This window comes from Anser brachyrhynchus, assembly GCF_964034855.1.
Source record: "Anser brachyrhynchus genome assembly, chromosome: 5".
NCBI lineage: Eukaryota > Metazoa > Chordata > Aves > Anseriformes > Anatidae > Anser > Anser brachyrhynchus.
Window position 1 is genome coordinate 16,148,983 of NC_137699.1, and position 15,197 is coordinate 16,164,179.

A 15,197-nucleotide genomic window follows, 5' to 3' on the forward strand; every position below is an offset into this window, starting at 1 on the left:
TGAAGTTTATAAAGCCTAAGGTGAGAGAAGACAAAACCAATAAGAAAAAAACAAAAAGTATTCAGGTATCTGTGCATGTGTATAGGATGGTTTTACTCTTCTGTCTGAATTTTCAGCTACCTCTATGTTCTGCTATAAATCCTGCTCAAGATTCTCTTACTTAATTTGGTGCTTTTTGGAGCTTATGAAGTCGAGGGCAGTTGTAATATGGTTTATTAAAAAAAAAAAATCCCTTTACAGGATCTTTCAGCTGATGTATAGCTACATCAGTATATATTGTATATATTAGAGTACACAAATGTCCTCTGTACTACTCACAAACAGAAGGCACTGCAGGCCGAACAAGGTCTGCCCCACAAGCTCTTGACCATTCGTTCCTTCAGCACTGATGAACCCCCGGGACAGTCCCACAAACATGTTTTAAGTGCAGGACTGGAAATCTGTCTCTTTGCTTAGGAACAGACCCTGCTGGTATTTTACACTTAGCAGTGCAAAAAGTTCACATATTTGGGTTTAGTGGAAGGAATTTGAGTGACTGTTGTGTGCAATATACGGTATGTGAGAAAGCACCTATATATATATATGAAAAATGAATACGACAAAAACCCTTACATAGACTTTTGATTGCCTTCCACATTCTTACAAACTTTACCTGTAAATCCACACCTGAAAAAACTAGATGTCATATTCCAGATGTCTGGGAATCTTGTAAATCACCTACATGATTTTTGAAAATCATTGGTTTTGTGTCTTGTCTCCCATTCACATAAACTTTAATTCTTTCCTCTTCATTCATTCTTCCTGAAGTAGCAATTACTTGTCTGAGCAGAAGAACTGGCAGCATGCATTTCTGAAGTCCTGCTAGGGTTATGGTCCTGTGACTAGACCTGGTAGAGCACCGGGCTGGAAGCAGGTGTCATAGATTTTTATATGGTAGTATGTGTAGTTGGACTAAATCTTGAAGAAACTAAGATACAGGCCTATAAAGCTGAGAACTCAGGTACTGGAACAGGTTCCCCAGAAAAGTGGTTGAGGCACTGAACCTGATGAAGTTCAAGAAGCATTTGGACAACACTCTCAGACATATGGTTTGATTTTGGGGTGGTCCTGTATGGAGACAGAAGTTGAACTCAATGGTCCTTGTAGGTCCCTTCCAACTCGGGATATTCTGTGATTCTATGAACAGATATTTGAGGATTTCACGGGCAGATTTTAAAACTTGACTGATACTATCACTTTATTTTGATTGGTATGATGGTAAATCACTGATTTTCTTCACATATTTGCATATAAATATGAAGCCAACCAAAGCTTCTCACATTTTGCTTAGAAGCTTTTGTGCCCAACCTGCAGTGGAACTTGCTGGACATGACTGTGGCTCTGACATTTGCACTGTGCAAAGACTAGAGAAGGCACTTCATCTCCCACAGTCTCAGTCTGCTCTGTTTTTAAATTGAAGATGATAATCCTCCTTTTCTCTTTCTGATCCTCACTAATTCGAATAATAAGCTCTTTATGGGCACAGACTATCCCTTAATTTGTGTTTGTTCAGCACTGCCATCTCTACTGAGACCTATAGGGACTGCCACATTGGCAATAAACAATAATAGCGAGACAGCATATAATAGGCTTATCAATAGTTTGGGCTGACAAACGCACACCTTCACTGTAACATTATTACTTACAAGTAATGCAGATTATTATATGATCACCATGCCAGTAACACCTCTAAAAATTATTCATCCCAGAATTTTATAGATAAAACCTTTGTATCACTCTTCACATGGTCATATGTTTTATAGAGATAGAGGAAAATGCTGTTGTTTTTCAATCAGCATATTTCAAGATAGTTTATAAGCTAAATCCTATGTTGTATGAAATCCTTTCCTGGGAAGAAGGCAGTAAAGGGCCAGGCATTTACAGACTTCTAGGATCCAGCAGCTGAGCCTATGGCCAAATGAGAGATGAGAGCAGCAAAAAGGCCTGCACTGCTTTGGAAATATTATAAATGGATAGAGTTACTCTCTATATGTGAAATTTCTTTAAATCCAGAGAGCAAATCAGATTAAAGGCTAGCATAATTCTTTCTGGATGAAACAGCATTCTGCCCACAGAATTCTGTGATGGATTTTGATCCCTAAATACCGCTGTACAGAAACATTGGGCACAGCTACCATTCTGAGAGGGCATTTGAAGGCAACAGCATTATATGATGAGTTTGGGCAGATATAGTCCACACAGGATCAATCTGTTGTGTTTAAAACTGCTTCTGTACAGGTTGAATGGGTGCAGAAAAGAAATTATGAGGGTCCAATAATTATTCAATTGAATTACAAACCAAACAACATAACCACCTTACGGGTTCTTTTTGGTTTATCCTGCAGAAGAAAGTGTGCATGCTGAGTTGTCAGGACAGTAAGCTGGAGAGCTCAGAAAAGCTCTGGTAAAGTAAGAAAAAGAATGGAGAAATTCTGTCCTTTATTAAAATGTTTTTGTTTGATTGTTTGTTTTTTAACATTACTCATTATTCTTTGATGAGTAGAAAGAAAATGGCTTCATATTTTGTTAAAAAAATAAAATAAATTAAAAAAAAAAAAGTACCAGGCCTAGGGCACCTGCCTAAATTGTGTAAAACTTAAAGTAATTTTAGAACCTACAAAAAAAAGTAATTTTAGAACCTACCTTTATTTTGAGTGTTACTCCTTCAAATTTGCAAAGTTAAGAAAAACAGTCAGAAATATTTCAGAATAGCCTTCACAAGCTTTACATTACTAGAGCTGTGAAAATATGTTGATCAACATATTTCGGGAAAAGAATTGCAGTTTTTTGAAACTAACACACATCTCCTGTGGTAATTTCAGTTTGGATTGGATATGTGTATTTCCTGATGAAAAATAAATACTTTAATTTCACTAAAATATTTTTTAAATAGTGTAGTTTAAATTTTATGCAACAAAATGTAATTATTTCACACAGAAAATGCTTTGTTCAATTTTTGATATCTCTCGTCCTTTTATAGCTCATTCTGGTGCCAAGGCAGTCTTTTACTTTAGAATTAATGTCTGTTCTAAAAGGAACTGCACAATGGAAGTTAAGTAAACAACAGCTATCATATCTAAAAGAAGTTAAATGATGACTTATAAAATTACTTAGTTATGTGAAAATTGTCTGCTTGTTTTTAAATCCAAGTACGAAACCAAAGAAAAATCATCCTTCCCTCACCTCACATGAGCTTGAACCTGAAACACCAATCAATACAAATCTTATCTTGCAGTTTATATTCACAAGAGTAATCCTGTTGGTGCAAATAAGGATTAGGATTAAGATATGCTGCCTATAGTGATCCTTCCTGTGTATCAGGCTATATACTCATTTGTGTTCTTCTTAGTCCAGTTAAAACCAACAAGGGAAGTGATCTTTCAAGACATATTAAAATACAGCCGCCTTACCTGACATCTTACTATACTTTGGGCATTTGAATGATGGATGGTTTATTTTAGTGCTGCATGAAGGCAGATAACATGAGAAAAAAAAGAACAAGAGATGGATCTGCTGGACCACCATGGCCAGCTCCATAATATGGACTCAAGCAGAGGTACTGCTTCTTTCTGCTTAGCAAAAGCCACTAAGGAAATGGAGGACTACACACGGAAAAATGTGCCTGGATGACAAGGATCATTCCTAGGAAGTATACCTTCCCTTCCAAGGAAATGACGTGAGGATTTCTCAGAATGATTGTCTGATCTGCTCCTCTCTGCCTCCCTACCAAAAAAAAAAAAAAAAAGGAGAAAAAGAGGAGAGGAAGAAGGAGAGGAGAAAACACTGCAAGAGAATTAAAGTCTCACTTCCCCATTGCTTAATCCAGTTTATCATTCTATAAACTAGCAATCTAGCAATGAAATACTCTTTTATCTTATAATGTGCATGAATACAAACATGCATGTTTCATGTGAGTGGGACATACTGAGCTAAATACACAAATAAAATTCTCTTTCTACTAATGGAATATACATGTTAAATCTGACTCAATGGGGACTTCCTGTAGTGACAACAATGTAATTAAGATTTTATAGCATTCAGTCTATGCTGTTTTTCTTTCTTTAGTATTTGTGAATTTGGCATTTGTAGCTGCAGAGTAAAGACCAGCATACCTGAGCTGTGTACTATTCCAATCTCTTTTTAAAGCCTCAAGGTTGCACGTAGCACAGATGATTTGTTGATTTTGACTTTTCTTAACTTATTCAATATCTGTGCCTCACTAGCTCTGAAGTCAACCGTGATAGTGGATACAACAGCCAGTTTCAGCGGGCGCATCTTTTAGTGTTCTTGCTTGTAAAGTATTCATTTAATGCCTCAGCTCTTTCAGCATCCTCTGTGACTTCAGTTCCTGTTCACTCTTGCAATATTGTGACTTCTTTCTGGTTCCTCCCTCACTCTCACAAGAGCAACAAAAACCTTTTCAACCTTCTGGCATTTCTGCCCATCACTTAAAATTACTTTCATGCCACAGCAGCCGTATATTTTCAGAGTTTATATCAATGCAGATGACAGCATTTTGCTGAATCAGCTTTGGGAATCATGGGTCAGTACATTGTGTCAAGCTGGAAAAATCACCTGAAATAAGCTCCAGATTTTTCCAGTGATTGGAGTGAGTAAAGCAGTTCCTAGTATCTTACAAAGTACTAGGGAAAAAGAAAAAAAAAAAAAAAGAAAAAAAAAGTTGGCAAACTCTCCGAAAACTTAATGAAAATATTGTTGTCCTATTCATCTAAAGATACATGGCATTTATGGCATGTTCTTAAAATTCATTTTCTGTAGAGTATAAAACTACTGAAACCCCATAACAAAACTGTGTGGGTATCAAGCTGATATAAGTAACTTTCAGTTGCTTACTTCTTCATCTCAAAAACAGCTATTATAGCTGAGATATTATTCACTAGAGGCCTGTATCGTATCAGAAAACAACCTTTCTCAGAAGATTTGGGACCTAGTACTGATCTTTTTATATTTTCCTTCTGCAACTCAGCAGACTTGCACTTTGGAGCTGGAGATGAAAATGAACTTCTGTCCAACTGAAATAGACATTTTCTGCAGAATATAAGCACAAAGAAGCATGTGGTACACAAGATTTTGTTCAGAAATAACGTCACAGAAATGCACAAGGTAAAATTCCTGTTCCAACAGGACAAGGGATTAATATACATGAGGAGTATAATTACCATCCACGCAACACTGAAGATAAATTAGTAAGAGTGATTGCCTCAAGGGAGTGTGATCTGCACATTGGTATAGACTCAGTATAGCTGAGCATTTTCAGTCTTTTGACATTGCTGTAGTCACCCTCAAAAACACAATAAAGCATCTGCTGTCATTGCTGCTGCCACTCGTGTGTCCACCTAACCCTTACAAAAATATTCTTGGTATTTAAAGAACTTGCTTGTGCCCCATATGGATCTCGCTCACCAACTATCATTCACGATGTCTGAGGATGCTAACAGCACACTTGTGATCTTTTTCCTCAATTCACGTTTATGTCTTTTCTCTTCCTGAAAAGTCTATAAAGATGTGCTTATATGTATTTAATTCTCTTGTGTGCATATGGATATCCATGAATAACGTGTTAACTTTTTACCTTGGTTTTCCTTCTGTCAGGAGTACCTGTTGTGCTCTAAGCACACCATTTTGGTTTTCGTTTTTTTCCTTCTTGCACCTTCACTTTTAGATAAGAATGCAACTAACCAAGTTTCCTGTGATCCTTGAGAACTAATAAATAGAAATGAGGATTAACTCAAGTTTCTTTATGCCGTCAAAGACAAGAAAATAGAACTAGATTTCTCCGTGCCAGATGTTTCCGGAGTTAGCTGCCCTGGATTCTTTAGGTATATGATGTAAATAAGAGCAGATAACAGTTTTATTTCATTATAGGGATTGATGCATTGCAAAGTTCAGTGTCAGAAGACACACAGGGTTACTATGTGCACCTGCAACCCCTCAGCAGCCATAGGTGCACCTGAAGCCAATCTGAGCATCATTCTCATCCTTTTGTTTCCCTATATGAAAGGCTGACATCTCCTCCATTTTGCTTTCTTTACTAAGAGACAAAATTGATATTTCTGGTTCTGTTACTATTTCTGTGTTCTCAGATAAGATACCTCAGATTGTTCAGGAAAAGCAAAGGCAGAGAAAGAATCCTTCACATAAAAAATTGAAGCCTTATCTCTAATACATAAAGCAAAGCCTTGCTCTTTTCTACTATGCCATACATTTCCCTACAGAATGTCTTCAAGTCTGGCTCCAGAAAATTTTGATTGATTTGTGAGTGAAGTATTGCTGTCCTTTAATAATAAGATTTTTTTTAAAGGAATTTGTAAAACCTTTTCCTCCCATCACTCTTTTAAATACTTTATTTCCCTTAGGATGTCACCTTGCTGGTTATTTCAATTCCCTCCAGAGGTTTTGTCTCAGTTACTTGTTAAATTGTACCACATTTCTATTATTCTTTTGCATGAAAAACTGCTTCTACCCAGTTTTCTGAATATATTTATCTTTCAGCTTCTGCAAGGACTTTCTGTCCCACTCCACAGCAGGCAGGCACAGCAGCCAAGGAAGGCCATAAAATTACAGTCTGGAATGAGTGCTGGATAAAATGATGTTATATTCTCTTCTTCTTCCTGAAGATGGAATCATGAGGGAGATGAGGAGCCTTTCGAATCCCCTTTGCAGCCCTGTTCAATGGAGGGAATTCACCTTAATTCACCTTTATCATTTGCAGGAAAGGAAAGTAAGTTTTAATTTTCCTGACCTTTCCTTATCTGTGACAGGTTTGGTTTAGGCAGAAGTTAGCCTCTGAAGCACACAGAATTTCCTGTTGCCAGGATGACAGAAGAAACCATCCAACCACTCAGTAGGGTGTTGGATGACAGCAGGATGATGACCTGCTGCCCAGGCACTCACATGAAAGTCCCATGCACAAGGATGACTGCACGTGTGGACATTGTATAGTCACTCTTATGTCTGCCACTCAAGGGCTGCATAGAAAGTGTTCTTTAAAAAACATACAAACACCAAATATTGGTTGAGACACCACATTCCTAAAATGCCTGGTAAGGTACATGGGAGAAGGCAGACAGTGGCAAAACAATCAAATTGATGAGAGAAAAGACAAAGAAATGTGAAGTCAGTGTCACAGCCCATCCCTGAGACATAAATCTGACATTCAAAGATTAAGGGGTTAATGGAAACAGCAAATGGCACAACTTTAATCTCGCCTTGAGACAATGCTAGTAATGAGAACAGGAACTGGCAGAGACTTAACCCATTCTTCTAGTTGTCTTAAAATTGTAATCTCATAATCCTCTTTAGATGATGGAATTTGTAAGGCAGGAAATAGCAATTTCTAATGACATTTTCCAAGCCATTAAGAATGTGTATACCTCAAGAGAATGCCACATGTCATGGCCTTTTTTCCAGGCTGGAAAGTGCTTGGGATTATTGTTGTTTTGGCCATCTTTCGCATGTTATCTCTTATTCTAAAATGTAATCTGTCCCTGATCTTTCCTATATGATTTTTTTTCCTCTTGGAACTGAATTGTCACATTATAAGAAAGAATAGTCCATTCAGGTCTGTTCTGTTCCACTTCCCTGAGCACTCAGAGCTTGATTAACATGCTATCAAGGCAACAAAACTCTTCCCAATGACTCTTATGGCAGCTAAGCTGGGCCCTAACTCATTACAGAGCCACACCAGCAAATTTGTTGGGACAGTAGTAAATGTTTCTGATTCTTTCATGCCCTGAAGCACTGGATCCAGATAGATGAGAGTACAAATAATGCACAAGTGCTGGGAATCACTGAAGATTTTTTCAGAAAGTTCTGTGATTTGTCTTTTTGCCTAAAGGCAAGGACAAACACTGTCACACAGTCTCCCGTCCAATATGTTTTCAAGCAGTGGATGTCTTGCTTACTATTCTCGAAGAGCTTACATTCTCATTTATTTGAGCAAATCTGGGCTGGAGGTCTTTAAAAGGTTTCAAACACTTGCAAATTTTGCTCTCATATCTGACTGTACCCTGTTTTGGGGGCTCTTTTACCCTTTAGTGCTTCCTAGGGCTAAACACCCGCATGGAAGAGAGCTAAAGTAATTAGCTGCAAACTGTACTTTCATGGTGTCTGCATAAATCTAACATTTGCTACACCAATTTGTTTTCCTATTTGAATCTTTTACTTAAATTTTCATCAGACAAAAACTTTGTCAAGCTTAATTTATGGGTAAAGAAACAATGGGTAAAGAAAGAGCTTTGAAATAATAATAAAGAAAAGATTAATAATAGTATTTTAAAAATAACACTATGGCTTCAAGCACAGAATAGCAGCTGTTGGTTGATAATACAATTAGAAAGTTTCAATAAGGAAAAAAAAAGAAAAAGAAAAACCTTCACAATAAAGATATTCAAAGAGAATTAAATTTTATTTTAGGTACCTAAATGATTCACATCTGTCAAGGTGGATTGGTGATGGGATATAGGTAATTTCTTAATTAGTAGCCTCATGGAGGCAGAAGAACAGGTCATTCTGTTAGATCTGGAGGGCTCAAAAGGATCTGTAATAGGGCAGCCCCTTTTCAGATCTGTTCTGAGGCTGTAACACCTTCATGGCATTGTATATGCAACAACCTACCAAGAATCAGAATGGAAGACTGATTGTATTCTTCCTTCATGCAAAAATCTGACAGTAAGGTTTAAGCTTTTGTAAATATTTTCAGTTTTTAGATGTACCTAAATTTCAGGAGTGTGCATAAAAGAATATGTATGTTTTGTGGGGACTTTAAGATATCCTTAAGCTAAATTCTGTGGCTGGAAGATGAGTGTCTTTAATTTATATGGTGGGAAGATTTCTTCATAAAAATGTCATAAACTATATAGGTTCTACAAATCTTGTTTCAAAGCTTCTAGACATGCCATGGAAAGATTTGTCTTGTTTTCAGCATGCTAGCATAATAAGTTCAAAATTATTATTCTAGCTAAAGAACATGATGTCATGTAAGCAAGAAAAAAAAGTCATATCAGATCAGATGTCCTCTGTCATCCACTTTTTGGCCTTTTTGCCCATGGTATTCTGACAACATGGCTAAAACACTAAATTATTTTCTATTTTCTTACTAGCAAATGTATTTCTAATAGCCTTCTTTCAGAAAATGATTTTTAGATCATTTTCTAAAACTTAAAACATCCTTTCATACCCCAAGGACTGCCAAAAAACACTTTTTCCTCCTTATTTACATGCAGGGTATATGAAATAATGAAGTTTATTTTCATACTGTAATACAGATAAAGGAACACATGACTAAAATGTAGGATTTGTGAATTAAAGCATTCAGCACCAAATAATCTTGATTTTCTATACTGTTATCATTTATTCATTGATGTTTTTTCACTTAATATTGAATTTGTCAAAGTATTTAAAATATATTTATCTACAGAGAAACAAAGTGGAATCATATACAAGTCACTGGAATAAAAATATATCCTCTATTTAACTTAAAATTAAAATTGAGAGTGATTTTTTAATAGGTGAGACAACTAAACTAAGGCGGAATTCTTTAGTATTTTGTGTCTTTTGTCACTATGTGCATCTACAATAGCTGAATTCCAACAGGAAATTTTCATATATGATAGTCTTCTTCTTTTCTCTTTTCTCTTTTCTCTTTTCTCTTTTCTCTTTTCTCTTTTCTCTTTTCTCTTTTCTCTTTTCTCTTTTCTCTTTTCTCTTTTCTCTTTTCTCTTTTCTCTTTTCTCTTTTCTCTTTTCTCTTTTCTCTTTTCTCTTTTCTCTTTTCTCTTTTCTCTTTTCTCTTTTCTCTTTTCTCTTTTCTCTTTTCTCTTTTCTCTTTTCTCTTTTCTCTTTTCTCTTTTCTCTTTTCTCTTTTCTCTTTTCTCTTTCTTTTTTTTTTTTTCAATATGTGGATCCAAACTGGATCATTCAGTCATTCAGAAAAGAAGTTTGCTGGGGACAAGGAAAATAAACAAAAAGAAAAAAATAGTAAGCAGATTTCTAGTTAAAACATTATGCAAAGCAGAACTACCACCTTACCATTCATAAATGATGTTTCTGCTAAATCTGGGTTACAGAGGGTTTTTTGTTTGTTTGTTTTTTCTTGTTTAATCTTTCCCTAGAAGAAACAACAACAACAACAACAAAAACATTTTCTATTGATAAATAAACAGTTGTTGAACAGCATGCCAAATCTTCAGTGATTTAATGATCTACATTATAATCAGCTCAGTGAGGACATAATTCCATACTGCTCCTTTTATAGTCCCAGTAAGGAAGGAATTTTAGCTTTGGGCAAAGGGAACCCACTAAGCCCTTCATTTCATAGCCATAATAAATATATATATATATATATATATATATGATTAAATAAAAATGTATTTATGGGAATTTGAAAACGTTGCTTCCTTAATACAAAAAGACAGTTGTTGTACAATCTACTAGTTAATATCTCTGTGGTCCTGATAGCCTGTGTGTAAGCTTAAGACAAGCATCAGGCATACCATTTTTACTACAAACTATCCAGGTAGTCTCCGATAGCCAGATTCATCCTCAGATTTCTGTGCCTGGCTATTTTCATGTTGTTCCTTGAAAACATGTTTAAACTTAGCTCATTGATCTGTGCTATGGGATCTGAAAGCATTTTCCATATCCTGACTCCAGCTGTTTGCCCCTGCTGCATCCCACCAGGACATCACAGCAGTATCTCGGTGCAGGTATCCAGTACACCACCCCTTCACATCTGAAGTTTTGCATTCCTTCAGGCTTACATAGGAATCATGGAGATTTACCAATGAGAGATCACATCTGATGAACCTGGTTGCTCAACAGGGCATGCTGACAGGAATTTCACCAGGACACAAACTGTTCAACAATCAAGTCCCTGCAGGAGCACAAATCGACCTAGATTTTCTAAGCAGGTAGGCACTACTTAAGTTTCAGGATGACTGCTTCCAACCAGAAACAATTCTATCACAATTCTTTATGACCATAAAAAAATATGAAGACAGGTTTTTCTGTATTGCCACTGGATTTATTCTGTCTTCCTCCAAACCTTGGAGTAAAAGGTCAGTCTGTCTGATGACAGTCTGTACAGTCAGTCTGATGACAGTTTTGGATACAGCATGGTAAATTTTACAGCAGAAAAAACAAGCATGAAGCATCTTAAAGGGGAAGGTAAAAAAGCTGCTTGCAGACAACCCCAGAAATAGAAATAGTGTCCATACAGCTCATTGTTCAGCAAATAAATGATCTTGTAGATCATGGGCCAATCACACCAAATCAGAAATCTTTCTGAAAATATTACAGTGTAAGGAAAGCTATTTTCCAAAGGAAAAATGTAAAGAGTAAGCATTTGTTCAGTGCAAGTGTTGCACTAAACAAGCAATTATTCCATTGAGACACTGCACAAAGCCATCAATTAGTATTTCATAAGGCATTATGCACAATGTGAACGTTCCTTCTGTTGCAACTCTGAGGGGCAATTATTTAATATTGTTCAACAGAAAAATATGCAATTTATTAAGCAATAATGTTATTCTAGGTGGTTTTAGCCTAGGAACACTAGAACTAATTGCACTATATTAGGTGGTATTTGCCAGTGATACTGAATATCCTCAGAATTCAAATTCTTTAAATCCATTGTTAGGTGATCGATATAATACTGAGATTCAGATGAAAAGGCTTTTATGGAAGGTACTCAGAAAAGTGATTATCATACTTCTGGGTATGATAAATATGTGCGCTAAGGCTGGCTGGGATGTAGATAACTTTATTCGTAGAAGCCTGTAGGGTGTTGTGTATCTGTACCTAAAAGCATACAGATAAGCTCCATTCCCAGCCCTTTGTTTTGGCTATTGCTGCACAGCACCAAGGCAACCCCATGTCGTGTCCTCCCCCATGGAGAGTAGACTGGGGGTAAGCAAAAGCTTGGCAGGCTGGGACAAACCACAGAATCATAGAATCACAGAATGGTCGAGGTTGGAAAGGACCTCTGAAGATCATCTAGTCCAACCCCCCTGCCGAGCAGGATCACCTAGAACATGTTGTGCAGGATGGCAGAACCATCTGGTTTTGCTTAGCTTGTGGGCACAGCATTTGTTTTCCTTGTCAAATGGCCAGTATCTTGATCCATGGGTCTTCTCACATTCCTTCTTTGTCCTCCTCATCCTGCAGGACAAGGAAGTGAGTGAGAGGCTGGGTAGATGTTTGGCTGCTGGCCAAGGACTGCCCACTACAACACAGGATAATTTTTGAAGGTTAATATAATATCAACCATCACAAGGAAAGGAATGAGCAGCCCCACAATGGCAGAAAGTAAGGTGGAAGGATTGTTACATTTCCTTTTTTCAGGAGGTACAGAAGCGGAGGATTGGTTGTGGAAGTTGGCTGGATCAACATTAGCAGCCTAACTCAATGGACTTTTTGGCTGAAGGGCTTTTATGGGACTTGGAAACTTTACCTCATTTTATTATGACAAATGATTTATCAACATCATCATCAGAACATAGGAGTTTCCAGCACAGAGTTGGAAACTTTTGGCTTGCTGTTCAGCAAACACAACATTTAAAGACGTGTTCCAAAAGTCACTGAAGTCAATAGGAATCTGACTTTGCTTGATTTAAAGGAGTCTCACCAAACTCTGCTCCACCATAGTAAAGTGTTAAGCAACAAGCAATCTATAGTAACCTTCACTTTCTTGAGGTCATTTCTGTCATCTCTTTCTACTTTTTCTCTAAATGTTAATGCAATCCTTGCCATCTTTTGTCATGACTTATCTAAAATGTTTTTTTCAACAATTTTTCCATTATCCCTGACTCTTCTCTCAATACACACAAATAGAAGAGTCCATTTATTAGCTAGTCACATAAAAGACACTGAGATGAGCATCTGGTTCATTTGTGGAAATAGCAAAATCCGTTTTTTTTTAGTTTCAGTTGGTATCAGGCCTAAAACTTCTGGATCTCTAAACCAAACTAAACAGTACACTAATTGGGTAAAAAATAATTAACAATAATATATATTTATAACCTTTGAAAATCAGTGAAAAGGTTACTAAAACCACTTACAAATTCACTAACAAATAAGTGCACAATAATTTTATAGCTTGGAGATTGCTTGTTTTTGAAACACCTACAATATATGAGGTCAATATTAAAGTTTTCCAAAATATGGCTTCTTTAAAAATGCCACTCAAAACCATCAGAAATTGAAAAATCCTATAGCTGCACTTGTAAGACAAGCAGTAGATTCCCCACTTCCTGCTAATTACAAGTAGTGTTTGCTTTGTAGGGTGCTACTGATCATACTGCAATAAAATGATAAACTGTTTTGGGTTGCTGAGGAATGAGAACATCCCAACAACACTTAATAAAAACAAAACCATTGAAGGTAATTGGACAGTTGACATTTAAAATTTCATCCTACATTTTTAGAAATTGTTTCAAAGTATCTCACCAAATGAAAACAAAGTTCATTAGTTTATTCAAAAAACTGAACTGGGATGAAGACAATCATTTCTACCACCAAACTCCAATGTGAGCTTGAGAAAGTTGTTTAATCTTTCTGTACTTCTTTTTCCCATATGTAAAGTGAGAGTGGAAGAAGAAGCTAGAGAAGAACAAATTTATTCATGTCTTCAAGGGATGCAGTTTCTGTAATGACACAGGCCATTGAGTAGGCTGGTATCCATCAAACCTAATGTCTTCTAAAAAGAACCAAGAGATTCAAAATATAGATGAGGAAGAGTGAATCAAAAGGTTCAATCAAAATTGGGTTCACTTGTCAAACATTAATCAGTTTAAATTTCAGAGTTTGTTTAAAGCAAAAATCATTGTAGGAGTCTATAACAATATTTAGATTTTTCTGATCCATTTGGGGGTGTTTCAATCTGGGGTTATGGTTTTCTTCTGATTTCTTTTTTAAAAGGCTGAAAAGAAGAGGGTGAAGATACTGCAGTCTTCCAAAAACCACTTTGTTAGATGTTCCAGCAAACCATCATGGTTCAATGCGGCAAAGCAAACTGCTCTTTTGGTCCATAATTTATATTTGCAGTTGTTGTTGTTGAAATTAGCCCTGTATATTTCTCTCTTGACAGCACAGTCTGTTCTCAGGATATGAATAGGGCAAACATTTTCAACTTTTTTCTCATGTTTCTCTAGCAGCAGCAAAGATAAATACAAGAAGAAACATAATCAAAGACAGACTGGCCACTACACAGTCATAAAAATGAATCCACCATTAGCCAATGTGCAGAACTAAAAAGGCACATGAAGTGTGGTAATGAAAAAGAACTAAAAAGGATATTGTGAGAACCTATGTGAGATACTTCAGGGTATTTGAGACTTTACGTAAAGTAAGGTAATCATCTGCGCAGCCAGGAAAGAGCTTCTGATTTTGCAAGCCAAGATTAAAACAGCTGCAATGAAGAAAGATACCCAGCAGCGTTCCAGCTAAGCTCATAAAAGAAGCTCAAGATTGCACAGCAACATGAGCTCAGACTCTCTCACTGAGAACGGGCAGTGAGTGCAGAGAGTGAAAATGAACATACCTCACTCCAACTTGGAGGGTGAAATGGGTTGGAACATTGTATTTTATGTACCTGCTGAGTCCATGCCAGTACAGCAATATGAAAAAAAAATCCATTGGCAGTGCATTGACATCTCACACTTTCAGGTCACTCCTTTCACTGCCACTGGCAGGGTTAGATAATTTCAAAAGAGGTGCAGAAATAGATTTACAACAAAAATAATAACCATCATTGTGTTTTGAAGACCTTATTCATCCCACTTTCTTTAAAAGCATAGTCCAATTAAGCTTATGTTTTTAATAAAAAGCTATCCAAATATGCTTCTCTTGGGAGAAAAAAGAATTTTCAAAAATAGGCTCTAAAATCTAGTGTATACACAGAGAAGGCAGTACACAACACAGTCATCTGAGTGTATGTAAAATAGGTGTGAAATACAACCACTGTCAGATGAAATCATTCCCTCAAAGTCTTCACAGATAGGAGTAATTAAGGGGGAAAACATTGTGTTCCAGAGCATTTATTGGCTTTCCATTGCAATTCTCGCTAGGTGCCTGACTGGTACTGAAGCGTTTGAAAACATCCCCAAAGGCCCAGGATCATTGCAAATCCAACCAAAAACC

The 15,197-nt window shown here is 36.6% G+C and overlaps 1 protein-coding gene across 5 annotated transcripts in view; it reads left to right on the forward strand.

Annotated features, from left to right (window-relative positions):
* The window catches only part of LOC308196094 (uncharacterized protein), a 596,499-nt gene that overhangs the window by 456,312 nt on the left and 124,990 nt on the right, over positions 1-15,197 (forward strand). For 2 of the 5 annotated variants that reach the window (XR_013952066.1, XR_013952067.1), the window contains exon 7: positions 6,553-6,781. The exons of 1 other annotated variant lie outside the window; for it this stretch is intronic. Coding sequence is in view for 1 of the 4 variants with exons in the window: in XM_080594627.1 (XP_080450753.1) it covers positions 5,114-5,163; positions 6,678-6,781; positions 10,881-10,969 (243 nt within the window). In the remaining 3 variants the exon portion in view is untranslated. Of the gene's footprint in view, positions 1-5,029; positions 5,164-6,552; positions 6,782-10,880; positions 10,970-15,197 lie in introns of all 5 variants that reach the window. 2 more of the 5 variants (XM_080594627.1, XR_013952068.1) reach the window with 2 other exon arrangements.